The sequence below is a fragment of the Calypte anna genome, chromosome 5A, assembly GCF_003957555.1.
Source record: "Calypte anna isolate BGI_N300 chromosome 5A, bCalAnn1_v1.p, whole genome shotgun sequence".
NCBI lineage: Eukaryota > Metazoa > Chordata > Aves > Apodiformes > Trochilidae > Calypte > Calypte anna.
The window spans coordinates 38,214,444-38,239,846 of NC_044251.1; the positions used below are offsets into that span (position 1 = coordinate 38,214,444).

Genomic DNA, 25,403 nt, shown 5'->3' on the forward strand with positions numbered 1-25,403 from the left:
GATTCGGTTGGTTTAGCTGGGTACTGCATTTTTTTCATCTCTTTTCCTGATTTTGCATCTGTTATCTTGCTTTAGGGATGACTGATGTTAAGTTCCTAATGAGCTGGCTCCAGGGGGTGGATTTTCATTGCATATTTTGTTGATTTGATTCTGGGAGCTTGCTTAACCTTACTTATGGTATCTTTCATAAGGTGTGTACATATGATCTATCCATTCCTCTTCCCTCTGCCCCATGTGAGGGGATGGGCCAGCCCACCAGTACTCAAACGATCTTTTCTGTGTAGCTCTTCTTCCAGATGATGTCCTAAAATGCCCCACAAAACCATTTCCCCATCTCATTTCCCCAGCAAACACAACTCTGACCACTTTCCAGTCAACGCTTCTGGCACAACACTTCCTGATCTAATTATTCTAATTACCCTAGAGGCCCATAATAACATTTAAAAATCAGAGTACTCCTTCACTGTCCAAAGCATTTCTCTAGCCAGTGTTCATTTTGGCTCTCACCAAAGCCCTGCTCATATTCTCTCTTTACTTTCCTTCTCCCACAGCCTTGCACTGACATTCCTTTCTTACACACTGGTATTTTGTGTCCTTCATTTCTCCTTTTGTTTTTAATTTCTCTTTTTTTTTTTTTTTTTCAATTGGACAGCACCAAGGCACAGCTTCTCTGTTCTCTGTCAGCCCTTTGCAGCACTGTTGGCATTGCTGCAATATGCAGCCACTCTCTCTGCCTCCTCCATCACCTCTGCAGGCTCTGGAGGGCTTCATTTGCTTAGGACAGCTGCTTTCTTACCTGCCCCTGCCTGATTTATCTCCCCTTCCCCTGCAACCTCAGCCAAGATTTTACTGTATTAACAACAGACTTCCCAGCCTGTGTATGACCCAGAGCTGTGGCTTGGCAAGTGCCATCCTTCCCTTTGCAGGGAGCATTTTGGTACCCAGGTATCTCACACCCACGGAGCAGGGGGTTGTGGCTCTTGCATCCAGCTGTGTGTGAGAGATCTGTTGCTGTTTTCTGGGGGAAGCTGGGGTTGCCATGACAATTCTGTGTCTGTTGAGCCAGTGTGTGTGTGGCCACAGCATCTGCACACCTCCACCACTGAGGCATTCATCCTCCTGGCCCCACTGCACACTGGGGTGGGGGATGCCAAGGTGCTGGGATGCTCAAAGCAGCCCTCCAGCTGAGGGATGTGCAGCTCAGGACCTGCTGGGTGACTCCCTTCCCCAAAGAAAATGACATTTTTGGGGAACAGGGGCTGGGAAAAAGGGCTTGGTCTGTGGTAAGTCATTATACACCTTATCCCACCCTGTCAGGGGGAGCGCTGGGTACAGCAGAACCTCTGCAAACCACACTGCATTGCAAGCACCCCTGGTTGCTTGTGAGAACCCTAACCTGAATTAAGGGCTTGTGGCACTGCTGCAAATGAAACCTCAAGCCTCCTGAGACTCTGCCTGCAGGCTGTTGGTTTAATTTGCAGCCCTGTTTGCACCATTTGTAGTTGCATTTTGCAACTTGTACAGAGCATCCCAGCCCCTGAATCAGCACCTGGAGATTCATAAAACTTGGGCCTGATCCCAGAAGGACAGGAGCATGGGATGTCCCCTGTGAGATGGACACAAGGCATGACTGTGGGCACATCTTGCCTGGAGGCTGTGCTGGTGTGGCACTTGGCCTGGGCTCACAGCAGGGCTACCTGCCTCGGGCACAGCTCTCTCTGTGCATCACTGGGTGCTGGTACTGGCATGGTCCCTGCTCATGCTCTTACTTCTGCCTCTTACTGCCTCCTCCTCCCAGCTCAGAAGGGCTGTGCCTGCTCTGCAGGGTGCCAGCGGCACCTCATCTCACCTCTAAGGTGAAATGCTCTGGAGCCACCTCCTCTGTCCCCAGCACAGGATCCTGCCCAGGCAAGGACAAGGTCCTTGGTGGCTTGTGGAACACACATGTAGCAAAATCCAAGCCTTGTTTTCCCAGCTCAGACACTGGTTGCCAGACCTTGCTTTGAGAATTTGCTAAAAATGTCTTCTTCATCTCCTCTGGACATGCTTGGCCAAAGAAAAGGGTCCTCTGGCTCCAGCATCCATACCCAGCACCAGGCAGGATTTCACCATTTCATGTTTATGATTTTGTGTGATCTCCAAGGATAACACCCAGGAGCACCTGTCTGCAACTTGCACTGTAAAAATGCTTGAGGCTGCTTTGCAGCAGATGTTGTGCTGGGTGCTACAGAAATAAAGCTTAAAAAGCATATGATGCCCCAAATTTAAATAGACCAAGCAGACCCAGAGACCCAAGAGAGATGATTCCCAAGGTCACGTAGAAAGCAGACGTGAGGACTGAACATAGATCTCCTGAGGCCCTGCCACATTGTGGTCTCAGAACTGTCTTCTCTTTTGTCTTCCAGTCCATTAGGAAGATCAGTTAATGAAATGGAATTAATAATGCCAGCTGCAGCACCAGCAATGCTGTGAGGGAGGCAAATTTAGCAGCACAGGCTTGAAAGCAGCAGGCTTGAAAATGGGGGTAGGCTGGAAACTCTGTAAGAGGCTGCTCTGATGGGGGAGAGCAGTAGGGCAGCCAGAGTTTTAGGGTCTCGTCAGCTTTCCTGATCATATTTTAAGGGAGGAATTAAGATGTACCAACTACCTCCCCCAAAAAGGAGAGAAACACCCAATTCTAAGGTTCCCAGTAATTGAAAAAAGTAGTCCCACTGGAAAGAATTAAGAGACTTTTCTAGGTCAATGGCAGGAATAGAGCCTTCATTTCTATGATCCTCACGGTTCAAAAAGAACATTAAAGAACCAAGAGAAATTATCCCAGTGCTGAAGAGCCAGGAGTAAATAAAAATTGATTCTTACGTGTAAGACGTGCTGGTGCCTGCAGTAGTCAGTGAGCTGAAATGGCACAGCAGAAGTGTCAGCCATCTCTGGGATGGCTGGTGAAGAGGAGCTGAGCCAGTTTGCTGACCACACGTCAGTGGTTCAAAAACCTAAAATTGTCTTTTACCAGTAGAGCCAAATCTAAGGGTTTTCTTTCAAAAGGCTCATTTACTAGGATTCAAAGAGAGGCCACCTCATTCCCAGGGAGGAAAGCAAGTACAAAATATGTCTCACCTGCTTCTTTCACCCACTCATCTGACTGATGCCACAGTTCTTGCCAAAGACCTTATGATAATCTCTGACTTTGAGCAAAAACGGGCATGAAGAACAGTTCTGCTGAGCAGAAAGGGAAACAGAAGCAGCAGCGTAGGAGCTTAAGAGCACACTGAAGAAGAGGCTTCTTGTCCTGTGAACTACCCAAACATTTTGACTGATCATTTAAAAACCACACAGAACCCAGGCATTTCAAGACTTCTAAAGGAAATCTCAGAGAATCTGAAACATTATTTGGCATGTGGAGTCATGGGGGTTTCTTTTGTTAGAGCATTTGGCTTCAGACTTAAACTGCACCAGTGTAAGACCATATGGTCATTTTTACCAGTTTATTGATTTCTTTTGTGGTCTAAAGACCTGAGAAAAATAGTAATTGATGTCCTAAGAGAAAACACAATAAGGACATAAGACACCAGGACAGAGCTATCTATGTACCACCTAGGCTGTGAATAGTGATGAACCTGGAAGAGCTGTCAGCATCTCCCAGCTCATGGCCCTTTCACTTGAGCTCCCTCTGAGCAGTTCTGCAGCCAGAAAAACATGCTGTGAAAGAATGAGAGTAAGACAGCACGAAGGGTGAGGGCAGAGACAGGATCTGGCCCATCCCTTTGCTGTTGACAGCCTCCTCACAAAAATGTAATTGCTGGCTGCCCTTGGCTTGGAGTACTCAGGCAAAAATTCTCCATTGCTTTTTTGAGCTTTGAGAGGTATTAATGCAACTTTTAAAATAGCATCCCCTCTATTTTTGTTGCTAATGGGTAGAACAAATTAGCTTAGAAGAATCACCCAGTGATCTCCCTTAATGCTATTGTTCTCCCAAAGTGCTAAATGTCAGGAGCTTCCAGCACTAAGTTACAGATCTGGCACTGCCCTCAATGTGTCCCACGGTGTCTTGATGAGGAGTGATGCAGAGCACTCTTCTGAAAAACATCATCAGCCCAAAGTGTCTTCAAAGTCACTGCACTTGGAGCAGAGCTGGCAACGGTTTCAACTCTGTGAATTTCTTATCATCAGTCTTGGAAACCAGTGCTGGTTTCCACCCTGCCCTCCAGAAGGATAGTTAGGGGACAATCCTGAAGTTAAGGGCCATATATAAGCTTTCCTGTGGTTGAAGTGGGTTCTTCTGAGCTCTTAGGGACTATTATATCAATTGAAGTATATTTGCCTAAAAAAGCCTTAAAAGTTTCTAACTCTGACCACGTAAGAGCTCATCAGACAGGCTGGGTCACCGTGGAAGTGGGAAGACCTTTAGAGGGGAGCAAGGTATGGCTGGAGAGCTGGTCCTGATGTGCTTGTTGTGTCCCTGTAAGCAGCACAACCCTAGTGGCCCACAGACCATGTCAGGGTGCCCCTGTCCTTTGCTAAGCTCATCCAGCAATCCCTGCTAGGGTCAGGGTGATGGAAAGAAATGAGGCAGACACCAGTAATACTCTACTGATGTCTTAACTGGGCCAGAGGGCAAATTAATGAGAGGTTAGGATGGGCTGAAAACAACCAGGTAACTATTTCACTGAGTCCTTATCCACCCTACATGGATCATTATCCCATTAGCAGAGCTGCTTAACAGGCAAATACTGATGAGCCCACTTAGTTTGTGGCTGTGCCCTCAGCATGCTTCAGGTGACCTCAGCAAAGGATCTGAAGATCTCTAATCATTTAAGTAACATCTTACAGCAGGAGGCTTCCCATGGACAGTGTTCTCAAAGGAAAGGAAGCAAACTCCATTTACTGCTTTTAATCCTGCTTCTATTCATGACCACAGGAGAACCCTCCTCCATCACTGTGTTTGATGCCAAGAGCTCTGACCTGTGCACGTTTCACCTGTTTAAGATCCAGGTAGTGCTAATGCTTATTTTTACCTTCCAGTCTGCTCAGGAAATGTTGAGCTGGGAGTCCTGGTTTGGTATTGTTGCAGAGAAGTAGTTCTCACTCTCAGCCTTTTGATGGCCAGCTGCTCAGTCCTAATTCTGGCTCACTACTTACTGAATGCATAATTTAAATTCTCATTGTAGAAATGCATTTTTTATCAATTGCCATTTTAGTTCTGGGTGCACCCAGTGCTGATGGGGATTTTGTTAAACATTTTAATGAATATTTATGTAGATACTAATACAGTACTAATGCCAGGCATTGCCTCTTTCCCTCACCTGAAATGGCTCCTGGGATAAGTGGGTGCATGCTGAAGACCTTCTTAGCCCATTCACATTTTCTCAGTGTGTTCATCTCACAGTTCCAGTTCACACACATCGGTGTGGGAAAGTGATGGGTTCTGGTGCCCATTAATTAAAATACCTCTGGAAGTTGAGTGGGAAAGTCTAGTCATGTGGGTCAGGCCTGAGAAGAAAGAGTTTTCCAAAGGAAGTAGGAAATTAAGATGGAAAATTGGTGATATGGTTAATTTTGGTAGGCTGGGGAAGGAGATGAAGACCTGAAGTTTGTGGCAAGACAAATCCCTACAATGAACAATGAAGAAATGAAGGAAAGGAGAAATCACCACTGTTCCATAAAACACTAGAATGCTAAATGCACATGGGCCACTTTTCTGTCCAAAGGGAATTTGTCTTTTATACCTTACTGAGAAATATGGGTTGCAGTGAGACTAAGCAGAGATTTGGTGTCGTCTCACTGCTGTGTTGCAGGTGGTACATGCCCAGCAGCCTTGAGTTTCACTGATGGACTAAGTTTGAGGTCTCTTTGGCTTTTTTTGTCAGGGTCTCCCTGATTTAGGACTTCCATGTGAATGATGGCTCTGCTTCATATACATTGCTTGTAAATACCTTCTATTAGAGATTGCTGCTGGGAAACCTATTGCAGAGCTGAAGTGTCCAAGGCAAAATGAATGTAGCCTTGTATTTTCAAATATGCATGCAAAAGGTCTTGCAAAGGGTTTAAACCAATGAATCCATGCTAAGGAATCATCCCTTGCAAACCTGTTTCCTTTTTTTTTTTATTTATTTTTTTTATTATTTTTTAATTTTTTTTATTTTTTTATTTTTATTTTATTTTTATTTTATTTTTATTTTTTTTAAATAAAGCCAGGCAGAACATGAAATCAAGACTTTTAACATTGGTGGTAGATTATTTAATCTTTCTGTATGCAATGAGAATTGAAGCCAGTTCTGCACCAATTAGTTAATTATTTTCTTGTTAGGGGACTGAAGATGGTGGATTCAAGCCTAGACCAAGTCTTCTGGGGGATATCAAAGATGGTTTTGAAACATTAACAATATCTGTTGGCCTCTGTAATCTCAGCAGGGCTTCCTCAGTAAAGGTTAAGATCACACTCTGGTGAATCTCTTCTCAATTTTTGGCTTTTGTTTATGAGATGAGTTACCTACTACTCCCAGTTGGAGATTCTGTTAACTGAGGCATTAGAGGCTCTTTGTTTCGGGAGCCAAAAGAGCAGAAAGCTTCAAACTCTGCTCCCCATGCTGATGTGTGTTTGACCCACTGTGTGCATGCTGGTGTCTGTTTCCATATAGAAAAGCTAAACAGTATAGCAGGGCTAAAGTAAAATGATTTCATAAATTGCCAGGGTCTAAAAGATTAAATACAGCCTCAGAGCTGAGGTCTACACTTGGGATTGTTCTGTCAGTGATGACTGGCCCAAGTCTCGGGTCATTCTTCAATGGGGTGAATTTTGGGGGAGTTTGTGACTCTCCCCAAATCTGAAAAGGCATGGATGTAGATGGGGTGGATATTAAGCATTTTCCTTCCAAGTATTTACCAAGTACTGTGTGGCCATTGCTTAGTTATGACATCTCTGCAAGGCTACTTAGAGTCATTTATTGATGGAGAAACTGAGGCAAGGGCAGTGTTTTACCTGTGGAAGGAGTGTTGGGAGCTGTTAGTGGGCTCACAGTTGCTAGTGAGAGCATGTTTGGTTTTTTTTTTTTAATTGTCCCATCTACCTGCACTCTTTGCACCTCAGGTGCAGGTTTATGCAGCAGTTTGAGCAGCAGGAGGAGGCAGCTCTCAAATCCCTGCACACCCATCCCCTGTGAGCAGCAGGGCTTGGATGAGGGGCTGGAGGCTGTGTGGGTCCTGTGCCTGCAGGGACAGAGGGGTGATCCTCGGTGGTGTGAGTACTCTGCTTTTGCTTCTGTTCCTGGAAGAAATAGTGGGAGGAAAACCAGCAAAATGGGAGTTTGGGTCAGATCCTGCCTTTGGTTTTCTCTTGCCTGCTGTCTGACCTCACCTGGCTGGGTAGAGGAGAGAGGGGCATCAAAACCTGGAGGGGTAGGGGGAAATCTGGCCTTCTCACAAAAAAAAAAGAAAGCGAGAGAGAAGAGAGAAAAGAAAAAAATGAAAGAAAAAAAAAAAGAAAACACCAGATTTCATCACTCTCAAGAAATTTCTGGAACACGAACAGTCACAACCATACAGCCACATAGGAAACACTGCTCAACCCCTCACCTCCCACCCCCCCCCACCTCTTTTCCACCCACACCCAATTTGTTTTATATTTCTTTGCCGTCAGGTTGCCTTAACCATTTCCATGGCTTAGGAGGCTTAAGCCGGCGAGCGCAAGCTTTTGATTTGAAAGGGGACCGCATCCCCTTTTCAAAGGAGCCTGCTCCCTAGGGCAACCACATCACACTGCTGATTTGCTGCAGTGGAGACCGCAGCGCGTACAATATGCCCTCCCCCCTCCGCCTGTGCTGCTTACAGCATCAGTCCGGAGCCGAGCGGGGAGACGGGAGCGGTACCCGCTAACCCACCCATGCTGGGGAATGCCTGACTGCTAACGCGGTGCCTCCGAGCAAAGGACCGGGCGAGCAATCCCCGCAGCTCTGCCGAGATGCAAGCCGGTGCCGACTCCACCAAGATGGACTGTCTTTGGAGCAACTGGAAATGTCAGGGTATTATCTCTGTTCCGGTGTTGCATGCTAAGGAGGACTGCATGGCAGAGGAGGCAAAGGCAGGATCCATCCATTTTTGCATTGTTCACCTGTGGGCCTTTGCATGCTGTTTTCTCTGCCTCCCCGTGAAGCTTTTATTTTAAGGGGGGACTTTGGGGAGGGGGTAATTTAAGGAAATCAAGATAAAAAAAAACCCAAACAACCCAACCCCTCGATTATGTTCTTTGAATGTATTTCTCCCATCTCCAGCTGTCTCACCCTGCGAACATCCAGGTGACGGGACCTTCCTTCCCAGCTCATTCCTCAAGCATCCACCCTTGCTGTTTAGCAGCATCATTTCTCATCCCTTGCCTCTCTCCGCCGGGCTGCCTCTGGCATGTTTTCATACCCTGCGGGCTTTAGGGAAGCCGGGTGGGGGTGGTTCGTGGCTGCTCGGGCTCGCAAGGGTTCGAGGTGGTTGCGTTGGGTGCCTGGGTGCATCCTGCCCACGGACACACCCAGAGCGAGGGCTTAGCCTGGCGTCGACACAAAGGAAAACGCAGCTTCGGCAAGAAGTGCGATAGCACCAGGGCGGCCACAAGCATCGCCACCCACTTCGTACTTTACTGTAGGGTTGCTTTAAAAACAAACAAACGAATAACAATAAAATAATAAAAAAAAACCCAACCCAAACAAACAAACCCTAAAAACTACAAATCCCTTCCTTGTGCTTTTGAGCAGCCCGCTGAGCCAGGCAGGGGCAACATCTCGTGGTGATGTTGTCTCGCTGCCGAGTGGGCGAGGGAAACAATAGCATCTCCCTTTGGGGCTGATTTGGGGCTGATTTGGAACGGGTCGGTGTCTGCGCTGGGTGGGGCTGGGTACCTTCCCGGCCGCCTCGGACAGCTTTTCAGCCATTTTTAGTCGGCTTCACACTTCCCAGCCAGCATCCAGCCTTTGTTTTGATAAAAAGAGAGTCTCTGTGACGCTGCTCGGTGGGCAGATTAGAGGGAGAAAAGCTAGCGGCTGATTCTGCCAGGCAGGCTGCTCTCTGCTTTGGGCAGGCTGTGTTGGAATCTATTTTTTAATTTTAAGGTGCATGTTTACGCGGAATGGACGCTACATGGTGGCGATGCTCACAACAGGCTCCCTGGGAAGGATGCTACTCTGTAGCATCATCTCATGAAAGGGTCCAGGATGCTTTCAGACAGCTTCATAAACGCAGCTCAATGTAAGGGAAGCCAGAAGACCTTCCTAAAATGTTTTTTGGGGAGGGGAGAGCAGGAGGAGATATTTCAGACGGATGCTTTTCTCTAGGGAGCTTGATATTTTTGCAGTCTTAATTCAGCACCTAATCCTATTTACAGCCTGAGGGCTGGGTTGGTTTTGTTTTCTTTTAGGGAAGAGGAGTAGCTGGAAAGTAAACAGATGCACCTGTTAAATGCCAGCATCCATCAGCTCTGGCTTTCCAAACCTTTACCAAGGGCTGGGGTTTCCTACAGGATTTCTTGATCCATATGGAAGACCCACAACCAAACTTGAGGGTCTTTTCATCTGAGCTTTGAAGATAAATTTCCTTCTTAGGTGGGGTTTGCTTTTTTTGTTTGGTTTTGTTTGTTTGGTTGCTTGGTTGGTTTGTTTCCAAAAAGGCTCCATATTTTGCTGACCCTTACAAAACCACTGGTTTGCTGAGTCAGATTGCTGAACCACCTGTATTTAGTGACAAACTAAATGTTTTCCCTCTTTACCAGAAAAAGTATAAAATTAGTATTTTTTCATAAAATCAAAAAGGGGAATTACAAAGGGCATGCTGCTATTTTTTAATTAATAACAATAATAGTGGTATTTCTCTCCTTTGCTTTCCTTTTTGAAACCAAGGGACAGATTTGCTGAAAATTAAATGACACAGCATGTCCAATGCTGATTTGAAAAACAAAAAAAATCAAACCAGATCTGTAAAAAATCAATGCAGGTAAAATAAATGACTAGCCTCACTTCCACATATTTGGAAAATATTTTTTCTTTTTTTTTTTTTTTCCTTGGGTGGTGCCTTCTGATTCAAAAATGATCCTGCAGAAAACATAAAATAGTTATAGAATATTATTTTCATGAGCAAAATTCTTTGATCATTCCCAGATAAAATAGAAGGAATTCAAAATTCAGAAGAATGGAGACTAAAGAATTGATTCATCAATCCTTTTAATATCTATTATTCATATTGTCTCTATTTCAAGACAGAATATCAGTTTATCCTGGAGCTGCATAATTTTGATAACTTCATTTTCAATGGAATTATGGTTCCTCCCTGAAAAAACTCTGGAATATGCCTGTGAATGTACAGTTGCAGACACAACCCGTGGTAAATAGGGAGCATATTTTTACTGCTATTACGGAAAAACTACCTTGAGGTTAACATAAATTTTAATTAATAAGCAGCCAAGCATGCAGCTAGCTGTATCCTTACTTTATCCTTTCAGTACTTATAACTGGTGTAAAATCAGATCTTGAGCAGCTGCAGGGAGACTGGGTGAAGCTTTGGGTTTGCCCCACTCCATCTTCCCACTGTTATTTTCCTGGCAGTGACGCAGCTGCTGCTGCTGCAAACGCTGAGAAATGCTGCAAGGTGTTTTACCTGCCCTTCCTCCAGGCATGGTCATGGCAATGGTAAAATCCTGACACAGCCTCTGGGGGTGACAGGACAGTCATTTGCCCCTGCTGGGCATAAGCTTTATCCCAGATGTTTTGGGGAACTGCAGCTGACTTCCATGCCCAAGTCATCTTTGGCACTGGAAGGTGGGGAATATGAAGGAGGCTGGGATGGAGCCATGCACAATGCATGAGTGTGCAGAGAAACACCTCTGACTGGGTGTGCTGGGTGGGGTGACAACCTGTAGCTGGTGACAGCAGTGGGAGGGATGGCAGCATGCAGCTGTGGGTGAGCTGTTCCTCCAGGTTCAGGTGGTGGAGAAGGTCTCAGTGCCTTCCTCAGCTGGGTTTGGCAGGACCAGAGGAAATGGATGGAAGATTCGCCAAGGGAGGTTTAAGATGGATCTTGGGAAACGTTTTTTCACTGGAAGGGTTGCCAAACATTGGAATAACCTGCTCAGGGCAGTGATGGAGTCACCGTCCCTGGAGGTAGTTAAACAGCATGTGGACCAGGTCCTTAGGGACATGGTTTAGTGGTGAGCTTACAGTGATTGTCAAAGGTTGGGTTGGATGATCTTGAAGGTCTCTTCCAACCACAGACATTCTGGGACTCATGATTCTGGGACTCATCCCCATGTCTTGCTGGAAAGGTTTCTCTGGATTAGGAAGGCCTTGGCATCCCAGGTTGGTGGAGCTATTTGGTGTCAGTTCACTGGTTCCTCTTGAACTAATGTCTTCACATGCCAGCTCTTGGGTGGTCATAAGTGACATGCTTCCTCCTGCAGCTTCAACCTCCTGCAAGACTTATTAATAAAGAAAATCTGAAAGATCCAGAGAAAAAGGCCTGTGAACCATTCATAGAAATGACCCCAAATTGTATCTACATTGTAACTTACTGTGGAAAAGCACTGCAGACTTCATCAGATCCATGTAGCTGACTTAACCCCATGGGGACTGGAGTTATTGACCAGCATTTTCTTGGCAGCTGTTTCCAGACAAGTGTCTTCCTCGCTTGATTGATATCTCAATTGCTTTCTAGAGAGTGCTGAGAAGCTGCACTGCTTAATCATGGCAATCTGCCCCACTTTAAGACTGATAAAGAAGTTCAATGGCAATAAAGTGGATGCTTGCTATTAATCTATAATCTTACTGACAGTTCCAAATTCTGTCTAATTACAGCTGGTACAAGAAGATAACTTGAGCTGGCACCTTCAGTTGTCTCCTGAAAACATTGTGGGCTGAAGTCTCAGCTGGGATCCACTTTTCTTGCTTAAATGAACTCTTCTTGTTTTCAGCAGCTGAAGATCTGGCCCAGCAGTTGATTCTTATGTTGGGCCTTGGTAGAGCTCAATTCTTGGAACCAAGTTCAGCTAATAGTTTCACAAAAATATACTTAGTTATGGAGAACTGACTGCCTAGTTTCAGGGTTGTTTTCCTGTGAAACTTAAATGAAATTTGTTAAGGTTTTTTTTTTCTACTTTCAGATTTGTTTTCTTTTTTTGTCACTGCTGCAGAAATTGTATGGCTGCTTCCTCCTTTAATAGCAATGTGACTACAAGACCTAGAGCTTAAAGTTACAGGACAAATTCTCTTAGATGAGCTTCATAATGTCTGACTGCCACCATCCCAGTAATTACCTTAACCTAGGAGGTGTGACAAAATCAGTGAGATTTCAATAACCCTGCAAAAATCAGCTCTGCACACCTGCTGTGCCATATCTGAATGGATTTTTTTTTTTTTTAAGAGTAGATAGACAATATTATTTCATTACTAGAATAAAGAGAAAATTCCCTAAAACTAACTATTTTAAGGTGTTCCCTGAGGAACATTTTAAACTCCAGCAAGAGAGTGATGGAGGGGCAATAGCTGAAGGCAGCACTGGGGGGCTGCTTTGGCTTTCATTGGTTCTCTGGGAAGTGAGTGCTGGTGAGGCCTTTTTGATATCAGAAGGGATAATCTCCTGAGGTCTTATTTAATTCTTGCAAATAACATAGGTCTGATACATTCCTTTTGAAAATCTGCAGATTTTCAAATGTTTGGATAGAGTTAGGAAAGGGTCCAGGTCTTTTATTTTAGTCCAGGGGCATCTTAGGAAAATCTTAACATTTCCATAGCATTCTGTGAATTCAGTGACTGCCTTTAAGGACTCTGCTTGATCTCCTTGGTTTCTGCTCACTTCAAGTGAGTGCAGTAACATCTTCCATGGAAACTGGTTGAGGCAGGTGGTGGTATGGTGTGGTGAGCAGGAGGCTTTCTTCTGCCACTGTGTTAAATACTGGACTTGAAGTGTAATAACAATAATGACATTAATAATAAGAATAATAATGCTAAATGATACTGCACTGGACTTGCACATGGCATGGTTGGAGGGCTGATTTTTTATTGCCAGTCCTCTTCTGTCTACCCATGCCCACCCTAATGCCTCACAATCAATCCATACTTTCTTTTGCTCGAATCTCGCAGATGGAGTAGGATAGAACGTGGAGGGCATCCAAACCAAGGATTTTCTTTTCCATGAGCCTGCTCCTACTCTGGGTCTCTTCTCATCAGAGTTTGGGGACCAAGAAGGGCTGAACTTTCAAGTTAAGTCTTGGGGCAGGTGAATGATAAAGATATAAAGCTGTACTAAGGTCAGGAAGTTAATGGACAAGGTGTGTATAAGAGGTAGAAGAAGTATGAAGAGATGCCTCAAGGCTGGAGATAAAGGATAAGGAGAGATGCCTCATGAAACAGCACAGATCTTCTGTCCTGGCTCTGCTGTTATCACAACATTTTTGGGAAGGCACCAGACTGCTCATTCAATGGTGTATCCATCTGTGTTACATTTAAATTGGTTCTGTTGAGGGTAGTGGAGCAATGGCCACACTGGATCCTTCACTGGAGAGAAGAGGGAAAGCCTGGTCCTGCAGCCTGTGGTTAAGGGTGCAAACTGGAATTTCTTTGAGCGTGAGCAATCCTTACATCTATTCAAAGACTTGGGGCTTTGTTTCAGTTGTTGTCCAATATTGTGACAATGCTATAACCAAGATTTTCCTTCTTAAATTATGTTTCCTGATCTTTTCATTTCTAGTAGGTCTGAGAAATGACATATGAAGGCATTTTTATTTATGAAGCCATCATAGGATGCTGTATACAGAATTTTACAGGCTGTGTGGGCAGTTTTTTCTCAGTTCTTATTAATACTAATATTACATAGCCAATGAAGCTGTACAACCCCCTCATTTTACCTTCTAAGGAGGCCCAATGGGACCTCCATGGTGGGGAGAGCAGCTTGATGACATCCCAGGGTGTTATTAGCATGCTGAAGAGCATATAACCTTTGATTTGATCATCAAGGCCCATGGGCCTCATTTGAAGGCTGGACACAAGCATTTTGCTCACACATTTTGTACTAATTTAATGTAAATGCTGCTTGATGCATCTTCATTTTCCATACAGTTGTTGCATTAGAAGGAAAACTTGCAAAGTGGTAAGGAGAGAGCAGAGGATTTCAGAAGAAGGGAGAGAGAAGCTGTGGAAGATATGGATTGTCCAGTCTGTGCTCAATGGATCTCCCTTGATTTTCATTTTGAAATGCTTTATTTGAGACATGGAATGGAAAGAACCCTGCTTCTCTTTCAAAAATATAACCATGCAGGAGTCTGAAGGTGTGAGGACATTTTTTATCTACAAATTGGTTTGGATCCTCTGTTTTCCCTCTGGGATCTGTGCTCAGGAGCCTTGGGATGTGGCTGCCCCACACCACAGTGCTCCTGGGGACCACATAAACCATTGGACCCCAGTCCTCATGTTTCCACCAGGTCCCAAGGAGAATGGGTTCAGGAACATCACTGTTTAGCTACTTGGCCAAACTCAGCTGTGTCAAGTCAATCTTGCCCCCAACTCTGCCCTTTCCAGCCCCAGGTCTGTCTTTTGGCTCTTTTTTTATTTTTTTTTTTTTTTATTTTTTTTTTTTAATTATTTTTTAATGCCAAATATTGAGAAGCAGAAACATTTTCTGCTAAAAGCCATGATGAGAGCTGGGAGATCTTTCAGGCTCCATACTCAGGAGCAGTTCCTTACTGGCACAAGCACTGCATGCTGCTGCTGTTACTTATATTTGTGAGGGTATTTTCAGCAGCTTCACAAACATGAGTTTTTACCAGCTACTTCTATTAACAAGTGGTTGCTTGGATCATGGAGTTTGCCTTTGTGCATCATTAATCTGGGGGTTGGCCCCAAATGGAGGATGCACATTAATGAGATGAAGTTATACCATAAAGTAGAGCTGAGACACTGATATAGCACCCTTTAAAACTTTTTCTTGTAAATAGGAGGCTACTTCAGCATTTTACAAATTCTGCTGTCAGTTAAAAAGCATTGGCAGGGGATGCTTAGAGATAAACAACTCATCAGACATGTTTCTCCAGAAAAATTCTTCAAAGGCAGTGCCTTGCAGTGCTGCTGTCTTAGAGATAACTGAAAAGTCCTTCTCAATGGTTACAAATACTTCTGAGCCTTTGGCAGTTCTGGCAAAACCCAGAGTCCTTTTATACCTTTACAAATGAGCCCGAGCTCTGGTGTCTTGTACTGGGGAGAGCCCAAAGTGACCAATGCTCCCTCTCTCCTTCCAGAAGTCTAAAGGGAGATCATGGAAAGCTGCAGCTGAACAGCACCTGCATGTTAATGGGCATGATCAGGATTTCATAGTTGGGATTTTCACAGCAGAAGGAACCCAAACCTCAGTGAAGCTGAGGCTGATTTCAGTGTGTTCTCCAAACCCTGTTGGCAAATCCCAGCAGCAAACCTTAGGTGGTTTGAAGGCACTTGGGCTCTCAGAATTGCATCTTTCCTGGCCAGGCAGATTGTCCCATGCAGATTGTCCCACTGTCCACTTGCATGCACATCACATCTCCCCAACCTCACGTGGCACCAGCCTCCTGCTTCATGCATATTCAGCCTGTGTTGCTCAGACTGGTGTCATTGTAGTCGGGTCTGGGCAGGGTCTGCAGCACACCCAGCACCCTCAGGACCCTTCACCACACTTGGAATCTTTTATTCTTTCCCTAAAGCACTTAATTACCATGTCATTAACTCGTGCTGTGAGGGATCTCCTCTCCTTTAATTCATTTGGGGAATTCTGTACCTGCCTGATAGCTGGGCTCAAATCCTGTCCCAGCCTGGCCAAGCCTGCTGAGGGGTTGTGTGTGAGGATGTGTGCTCCAGCTCAGCTCCCAGCCCTGTCCTCCTCATCCTCACTGATCCCCAGGTGCCTGGGAGGCTGCTCTGAGGGGGCAAAGGAAGAGGCACAGGCATGGGCAGGCAGCCACCCTGCATCCCAGGCTCAGGCCACCATTGGTATTTTGGGACCTGTTGAAGGGCAGTGACCCCATGAGGTTCAGTTGGTGTTTGAGGAAGTTGTTTGCTGTCTGAATCAGTTTTATATTAATATGAGATGAAACTCAAAGCAGACATAAATGTCACAGGCAACCTCATCTTTAATTCTATTCCTGTTCAAAATAAAAAGCAGAGTGTGGAGGGGGGGTGATGCAGCCAGCCCTGGGTTCACCTTATGATGAAGGAGCAGATTTCTCATTATTTTGCCCCCTGGTGTGTAGTTACAGCAGCAGACACCAGTGTGACAGGGACTTCTGCTCTGGTGTAAATGGTCACAGTAGTGTCACCCTGAAGAAGGCAGGAAAAGGATCGCAGCTGGGGAATTCAGCACCCAGTGCACCTCTGAGTGCTTTTACAGGAGATTTGTTTATGGAAGGAAACGTTGGGAAAAAAAAATGTAAAAATCCTTGGAGGTGACAGTAGATGTGACTGAAGGAACAAACATGGTTCTGAACATAGGTGTTTTCAGAAGTACTTAAGTTTCAGGGGAACTGATGAAGCTCAAATCCCTGAAACCTGTTGGCAAAAAAAGTGCTTGCTACAGGAAAGCCCATGGACCCCATAAGTCTCCACTGGTTTCAAACTCTGACTTCTCCTTCTCCCCCTTCCCTGCCCAGGAAGCCATGAGGTTCCACCCTCATCCTGCAGTGCCTTTTCCAAGGTGGTTTGGCAACATCCCTAGAGGAGAGGAGGAGGAATGGCTGTGGGAGTAGCAAATTCCACCTGGAGACCTGGACATGGCAGCAGTGCCCCAGCTCCTTCTCCCTGCAAGGAAGATGAGGAGAAGGCAGATTTCCTCCCTGCCCTGGAAAATCCCAACTGAGCTGCTGCAGGCTGTGAGGGGGGGGTTGTGTTCCCAGGCTGGACCTGGGCACTGGGAGAGCAACATAAAAATCATTCAGCTTCTATCGTCCCCCTCTGTGCTGAGCTTTTCCACCTAGCAGTTGGCACACATTTTTCCCAGGCACATGGGAATATTTGCTTCAGGTCTAAAAGACACAGGATCCCTCTCCCCCTCCTTCCCTCTCTCCCTCCCTGCCTCCCAGGTCTCATTTGGCTGCAGAAAGAGGCCAGCTGCCTTCTCATCCTCTCCTGCCCATGCACTTATCCCCAGGACTCTGTCATTTTGGTCTCTGTCCATCACGCTCTGAGCTGTGGCAAACCTTTCCTTACCTAAGACAGAAATATCCCAGTCATTTCATGGCAGATAGGGGCAAGTTTCAGGATATGCACACACCAGGTCAGGTCTGTTTTGAGTGTTTCAGCATCTTCCTGGCTGAGGAGAATGAGAAAATGCAGTTTGGTGTCTCTCTGTGTGAGAATACAGCCCAATTCCACCAGGAGTACGAGGTAGAAGATCCTCAAAAGAATGAGAGGCTGCTTAGCTGCTCATTTGGGATCTTCTAATCAATTGGTGTTTACTCAGGGTGTTCTGTGGTGGCCTTTTGTATTTCTTGGCTCAGCTCATTTCTTTGCTGGTCTCTTGCCCACGTCCCAGTGGTTTCCTCTGCTCTGTGGCCTTCTTCATGCAGTAAGTGATGTTCCACCTGCAGCATCCTGTGCTCATTTCATTTAATGTGGAAGTTTTATCTGTCAGAAAGCTGAAGTATCTCAGAGAGATTTGCATAAATTTCCCATAGTGTCCTCTGACAGAGGGGTTTTTAAGCACAAAAATGATTGGGCTGTGAATAATGCCTCCTGTCCAAGTGCTCACTGGTGAAAGCATCTCGGTTGCTGTGCTGCAGGATTTTGCAGCACCTTGACTGCAAAAACGGGCGTGAAAAGTGGTAAAAAGTGCACAGTTGTGTGCTGGAGGCCATTTTGTAGGGATGGTTTGCAAGTTGCACTCCATCCAGCACCTCCACACTGCAGGCAATTGGTGGAGCTCCAGCTGCCTGCATCGATCCAGATGGCTCTGCTGCTCAGCTCCTTGACACAGGGGTATGCTCTGCCTCTGTTGTAACTGCAGTTTGGAACATTCCCTAGTCCATGCCCCTGGGTTTCTGCAGGAAGGAGACCTGGGCATTTACCTGGAAAGACTGTAATCTGGTGCCTGATCTGTAAAATCAACACTCAGGACCCCAGCATGTGCCACCAGGATCCCTGTCCCTTGACTTCCAGAGAGTCCATAGATCCATCCATGTCTGCTCATGATCACAGGTCCATGTGATTATGAAAATATTAAAATAATTAAATATGAATAATATTCATATATAAATATGAAATAGATATATAATTTCACATATAAATATGAAAATATTAAAAATGTGAAAGCTACTATAGTGTGCATATTGATAGAGAATACAGAAGGATGTGAATGTTGCATGATGAGAAAAGAGCCCAGTGACACAGGAGCAGGTTTTGCATTCAAGCCCATCACTTTGGAAAGCAATACTAATATGTGTAATAGTAATGAGTAGTATAATTCATTGACTCAAGGCAAACATGCTGTGGTGACTCAGTTTTGGGAGATTTGATGATAAGAACTACTAGGCTGGATTAATTTTGTTTCTTTTTGTATTTGGGAAATGGGTTTGGACAGATTGCCTTTTTCCTTAATTTACTCTTTGTTCAGAATGATTTGACAAGTGGCATCTATGAAATCTGCTTGGCTGATGGTGTGTTCAAGCTGTTCATGAGGATTTGTGCAGTGTGTGAAATTAAAGCTATTTTGTTTAGATGGTCATGAGCATGTTCTTTGGTTGAGGAATCCTCTCAGAAACAGGTTATCAGTGTACAGAAATTAAATTCACCTTTGTGGGTTGGATATCCAGCAATATTTTCATAAAATGAAAATGACTGTTCCTGATGGTGACATTGTTTTCTAGGAGGGTTGGAATAAACCATAAAAACTGAGTGAAGAACACTCAAAAATAACTCCTTTGCAAATATAAAAATAAATTGCTTGGAAAAGGGTTTCTGCATTTGCTTTGTTCTAATTAACATAAGGCAAGTTATCTAACAAGCAGCAAGCTTCTTTTTTATATTTCTGTGATGGTTGGATTTGCAGTTACAGGAAAGAAGCATTTGGTAATTAAGGTCCCATCTGAAAAATGGGTCTCTGCCTGTGTAAGTATTAAGCAGGGGTAAAACCTGGAGTCTTTTCCTGCCTCAAAACTCAGGAAACAACAAAATCATAATGTCAAACTTTTGAATGGAAAAGTGGTTTATTGTGGCTAGCCCCAAACTTTCTCGTTCATTTATTGACAACTCAAAATTGAAAAAGTTTGATCAAGCGTTTGGACTTGTGACCATAAAAAAACCCCATAACAAAGCAGAGTTTCCAGAATAAGTAAATGCAAGCTAGGGTGAAAACTGCCTTACAGCCCCAACAACACCACAAACCCCAGCTTGCATTTGTCTTGCTGCTGCAAGAGATGCAGCGTGCTGTGGCTGGAGGTCTCCATCCATCTCCCCTCACCCAGACAGACAGATGCAATACAAGGATTTCAAGTAGCTCACGTGTCCTCAGAGCATTCCTGAAGCCACCTCACTGCTTCCATGGAGGAGCTCCTGTTGATCCTGCTGTCAGCTGGAGCATCCCTGCTCCCTCCACCCTCCTGCAAGGACTCTGAGCATCCCAGTGGCCGTGCTGGATGTCCTGGATGCCGTTCCAGTTCCTGCCTTTAACGTGTTGCTCTTTTCTCCCCAGCTATTGACCTGTTGTACTGGCGTGACATCAAGCAGACAGGGATTGTGTTTGGCAGCCTCCTCTTGCTGCTCTTCTCCCTGACCCAGTTCAGTGTCGTCAGTGTGGTGGCTTACCTGGCCCTGGCTGGCCTCTCAGCCACCATCAGCTTCAGAATCTACAAATCTGTCCTACAGGCTGTGCAGAAGACGGATGAGGGTCACCCCTTCAAGTGAGTGCTGTGCAGTCATGGCCTGGCCTTCTGAACCTTCTGAAAGGTCCATTCCCAGGGACCTTCATGTTTCTTTCATGTTCATATTTCTTTGGGTTGCTTTTATACTGGATAAAATTCAGGGGGAACAATTTTATTTTTTTTTTCTGGAGCTGTAAGGATGTGTTGGCTGTGATCCTGGAAAGGAAAAAAAGCCAACACAAAAGCCATCGTCCTCTGAGACATGGCAATTATTTTTTTTCTGGAAACTAAAGGCTCTAGAAAATAAAATAAAATGGAGAAAACAAGTTTCATTGTAAGTTAATAATCATACAACATCTCTGGAAATAAGAGGAGTGTTGTTTCTGGGAACACTTTGTTAGGCACAAAGGGAAACTTTTATATTTTCTCCAGCACTGCTAGGATGTGATGTGGCATCCAAGTCCTTGGAGGAGGCATCCAAGGTGGTGGTGTTGGTGCTGGTGCTCTGCCCACCCTCTGCAGGGTCTGAGCAGTCACTCCAGGAGAGCAGTGATCCTTTCTCCTCTGCTGTACAGCAAGTCAGTGAGCCAGGTCATGGAGCCACTCTGGCTTGCAGACACACTCACTGAAAACAAGTCCTGCTGGGTGCTGCTCCTTCTATTTCCTTGGGTCAGGTCTGAGATGTGACTCAGAATGTGGCCATAGCATAGAGCAGGGTGCAGGGCAGGCAGAGGAACAGAGGAGAAAAGAAGGGAGCGTCACTGCCAAAGGTGACATGTGAGCACTCAGCAGCTTTTGTTCCTCTAGAGGTTGCCAGCTGAGGAGATTTCCCCTATAGGGCTGCACAGGAGTTTGTGGGAAAAGCCCCCAGCTAGGATTTGCATCCCCTTTTGAGTGCACTGGAGAGAGAGGTCCCATCAAGACCAGGCTCTGCATGGGATGGGGAAAGGTTGGAGATGAAGAGCCCTGGTGCCCCCTGCACTTGCCCAGGGAGATGGTCATGGAAGGTGAACCCATGTGTGCTGGTGGTGGCTCTGTGCTCACAGGAGGGGATCACTTTGCTCCAGCTGCAAGGAAATGAGGTCTGGGGAGGAGGGAGTGACAGGGTAGATGGGCACAGGTGTGAACAGGAGGTGGACCTGCCTGGATCACTAACTGGACCTGTGTTTCTGGCAGAACCTACTTGGAGATGGAAATGAATCTTTCACAGGACCAGGTTCAGAAGTACACAGACTGCCTCCAGCTATACGTCAACAGCACAGTCAAAGAGCTGAGGAGACTCTTTCTCGTTCAGGACCTTGTGGATTCTTTAAAAGTAGGAGTGCTTTAAATATTTTTAACCCCTCTCCAGAGAATCAATCTACATTTCAAAGTGCTGCTTCCCATGTTGACAGGCTCGTCACAAAACCTAGTTTTGGGTAGCCTCAAATATAAAAGTTGCTCTCCTTTCTGATTGCCAAACCACTTCCTCCCAGCAGTTTAGAGGCTTGGCAATCTGCATTTGAATTTATTGCTATGTAATACAGGAGTTACAAAAGCTGCAGGACCAGCTTAGCTCCACTGCAGTTCTAGAAGCATCTTTGTGTTAGGTTTTCTATGATTTTGCAAAAAATTAGTGTCCTCCCCTCTAATACCTCTGATAATCTAGATGTCCTCCAATGGTGGCATTTCCTACCTTGGGGGAAGGTCTTCTTTCCCTCCCTGCTGAGATAATTATTTGTTTTCACCCTCACACCCAAGCAGGTGTTTTTCAGGTCATTAACAGAGCAGACATGGGTTAGGCTCCTAAATTTCTAAAGATTTTTAGAGAAATGTTCCCATCTCCCAGTCTCAAGAGTTTTCATCACTGGGATTATCCCTGTGGGGCTGTGATTAACCTGAATGGCATGGCCCCTGCCATCAACAACTGGATGCAGAAATCTGCCTGTGCCATGCTCAGTGCAGAGTCCTAAATGTATCAAGTCCTCAATATTATGAGAAGGCTCTAGAGTGAGAAACATTGAAGAGTAGAATAGAGAATGGGGTCTATACACCTAGAAAACCTATCTAGTTCCTAATGTTCCTGACTTAACAAGTCCTCTTAGACACTGAAAAAAATCTGCTGTGTTGTTATGTTAAGTGATCTAATTTCTTCCTGTGCTGACACTGGAGGTGTTGTAATGATCTGTTTTGAATTTAGTTTGCAGTACTAATGTGGCTGCTGACTTACGTGGGAGCCCTCTTCAATGGCCTGACTCTTCTGATAATGGGTAAAAATCAACACTTTTTTTAAAATCTATTTTTATCTTTAACTCCCTTGTGATTCCTACGTAGACAGAACAACCTATCCTTGTGGTGCCTTCCCCACAGTTAAACCATCAACTTTGATTTCCCTTTCCAGTAAATATTCATTACCCCCATTCTGTTGTCCCTCCTGCTGGAATTCATTTGTGTTTTATGGTTTTGCAGCCACCGGTCCCAGAGCAATGGGAAATTCCAGATTTGGGAATTTGGGTTGGAGCAAAGTTGATGTTGAATACAAAGATCCCTGGTGGATCAGCTGAGCAGGGGGCATGGTACCTGTTTGGTGCTGTCTCAAGTAGGTTCTCTGAAGGCATCTGCTTGGCAGGAATGTAACAGGGTGCTCTTTTTCTCCTCAGCTGTGGTGTCTATGTTCACTCTCCCTGTTGTATATGACAAGTACCAGGTAAGGCTGGCTGCATGAGGTGGTTCTGCTGTGGTTGGGGTGTTTGGGGGGTTCTGCCTTGCTGGTGCCTGACTGACTGGGTCTCCTTTTGCTCTTTGCAGGCACAAATTGATCAGTACTTGGGACTTGTGAGGACCCACATAAACACTGTGGTGGCAAAGTGAGTTCAGCAGCAGCACTCCCAGCATCTTGCTGGCAGGTTGCAGTGCACTGAAGGTGGCAATGAGCTGGGTGGTGCCAGGGACAACCTGGACAATCCCTAGGAATGATGTCCTCCCCTGTTCCTGGCGTGCAGGAGCCTGTAGGAGGGCAGATCCCTGGAGGAACGTGGTGCTTCTCAGCTGAGTGTAGGCTAAGGCAGAGCTGTGACCATAATTCCTTCAAGATGCAGCAAGACAAAGCTGTGGCCAACCCAAGATATCATTGACCATTGTCCTGCCTCACACTGGAAGTTGATTCCAAGGCTCCCAGGGGTCCTTTCCAGTCAATATTTCAGTGATTCTGAAAACCCTTATCCTTGGGCAGGGCTAAAAGTCTACACTGAAAATTCAATGTTTAAACTTCTGTCTTCCAACAGACCATGGTAGAATAATGCAGGGGAGGGCATACACTGAGCATATCCCATGGTTACAAGAACCACCAAAAAAAGGATTGTTTACAACTAGGGGCCTGTAGGTGGGAATCACCCCTTTTTCTTATTAGATTCTAATCCACCTGTGAGAACAACACACTGAATGCAGGCTAGAGACTGCCCTGGGTAAAACTCCAGGTGGGAATCTGCTGGAATGGAATTGTTGTCTCACTGGGTAACATTTTTTTTTCTTTATTTCTAGGATTCAAGCTAAAATCCCAGGTGCTAAGAGAAAGGCAGAGTAAAGCAGACATCAAGAACTCATTGACTACAGTGATGAATGATGGGGAAATCTGGAGTGGAACAGCTCTGTTCTTACACTTTACTGCAAATTTATCGTTCTTTTTTTTCTTGACACCATAATCTTAGAAACATAAAACTCAGAAGCAGTGCTTTTCCCCTGCTGCTTCTGCACTTAGAATATTTGCAATCACTTGTGTCAAGCACTAAAGTATAGTAAAGAGAAAAGTGTACTAGATGTGGTTTTTTGTGTTGCTTATAAAGTGCATGATGGTGAGAGCCTAAATAATATTGACCTTTTTTTAATTTTATTTTATTTTTTTAGTGTTTTTCCTTCTTCTATTGGCATTGCTTCTATAACTTTTAATGTTACATGTGGCTAGGGGCTTTCCTGCTTAGTGCACTGATGCAATAGTTAAAATTGCTTCTACGTCACTGGGTTGCTGGTTGGATTCATCTTTATTAACTATATAGAATTGTAGACTGATGTTTTAGTGTTTTCCAACACAAATAAAATAAACAGTAATCGGTACTTACAGTAATCAGTTTTGTATAACTCAAAAAAGGAAAAAAAAAGAAAAAAAAGAAAACAAAACCCAGTACTTTTGTCGTAAGGGATTGACAGGCTGATTTACATGTATGGTAACTGGAAAGTTCCAGCATGTTAAATTTATTACAATTTGTATTCCATTCTCTGTAGTTCCTAATGGACTTAATTATGGACTCTGAATATTTGCACTTATGTACTTGATACCGAATGCAGAAATAAATGTTACTACATGTATAATGTTCTCCCTGTTGTTGCCACTGGGATTGTCTTGACACTTGCAAACTGGAATGTACCAGCAAAAAGAAACTTTTTTTTTTTTTTCTCTCTCCCCTTGAGATCCACACACACTTTGCCTTAATGAAATGATGCAGTCCAACAAGATCATCCATGGTGCTGCCTCGTCTCACAGTTTCACATCTTGATAAGTACAGAAATAATACTTAAAAAAAAATCTTAGCTTGTAGTTTGGGGCATTTTTAGTGGTTTTAGAAAATAACAGGAACATGCAGTGATTGTCTGTTTCTCTATTTGCACATTGGGCAAACCAGATGCAACCCAAAGGCTGGGAACAGAAATAAACATTTGCTCGTGTTCAAAGCTGAGGGGTTTGAGAGCTGTCAGACCAGAGGAGCAGCTGTTGAACACTATCTAATGTGCTTCAAAACAAACAAGTGGTAAGTGCTGGATGATTTGCCTAATTGTGGAACATACCTGTGGATATCTTTTATTTTGTTGTTACATGAAAAATGTAAACAGTGAAACATTTTCAGCCAAATTCCAAGTTTTCTCTTTTTTAATATTGCAAAAGTGTTTATGCAGAACTTATTTTCCCTGCAAAGAACTAGATCCTTAAACACTCCCCTGATCATTTTGCATTGAAGTCTTGGCTTTCCTTAGATTCATTTGTTTAATTCACCCTCCTCTCAGGTAGAGATGAAGATGGTGACATCTGCCCTAGGTCAGGCTGCAGTTCTGTTTGACTGTGTATAAACATCCCCCCCAATGCACACGAGGAGCTGGTGGAATTGGTGTCATGGCTATGGGCTGGTTAATTCTAGTGAGGAGTCTTAAATGCTCTTATTTGCATTTAAAGTTTATATTTAAATATTTTTCTTTGCTCTTCCTTAAAAATAGCAGAGAGACTTTTAAATATCAGCTACAGCTAGATATGAGCAATTTTTCTCAATAAAAACCCTGGATGCCTCCATGTGACACATGTTGCTTTTGACCAAATGGGTTGTGTTTGGTTTGGCATCTGCAGTTTGCAGCCAGGAGCCAGATACTGACCTCAGTGGCCTCTGAGGACTTTCCCACCAGTGTATTCAACCTGCCAGCACATAACCTGTATCCCCAAGGAGGTGAGTGGAGCCTTTGTCAGTGTCCTTGAGGATAAAGAGTGACTTTCAGAATTCTTATGACTTACCAGATGAGCACATGAAATGTTCCATCACTGGTCCCA

The 25,403-nt window shown here is 44.7% G+C and overlaps 1 protein-coding gene across 2 annotated transcripts in view; it reads left to right on the forward strand.

Annotated features, from left to right (window-relative positions):
• Nucleotides 1–24,185, forward strand: part of RTN1 (reticulon 1) — a 116,998-nt gene extending 92,813 nt beyond the window's left edge. For both annotated transcript variants that reach the window (XM_030451636.1, XM_030451637.1), the window contains 6 exons: nt 19,669–19,876; nt 21,014–21,152; nt 22,017–22,086; nt 22,477–22,523; nt 22,625–22,683; nt 23,357–24,185. In XM_030451636.1, the coding sequence (XP_030307496.1) occupies nt 19,669–19,876; nt 21,014–21,152; nt 22,017–22,086; nt 22,477–22,523; nt 22,625–22,683; nt 23,357–23,399 (566 nt within the window). In that variant the 3' untranslated portion in view covers nt 23,400–24,185. The remainder of the gene's footprint in view (nt 1–19,668; nt 19,877–21,013; nt 21,153–22,016; nt 22,087–22,476; nt 22,524–22,624; nt 22,684–23,356) is intronic.
• Nucleotides 24,186–25,403: the final 1,218 nt, after the last annotated feature.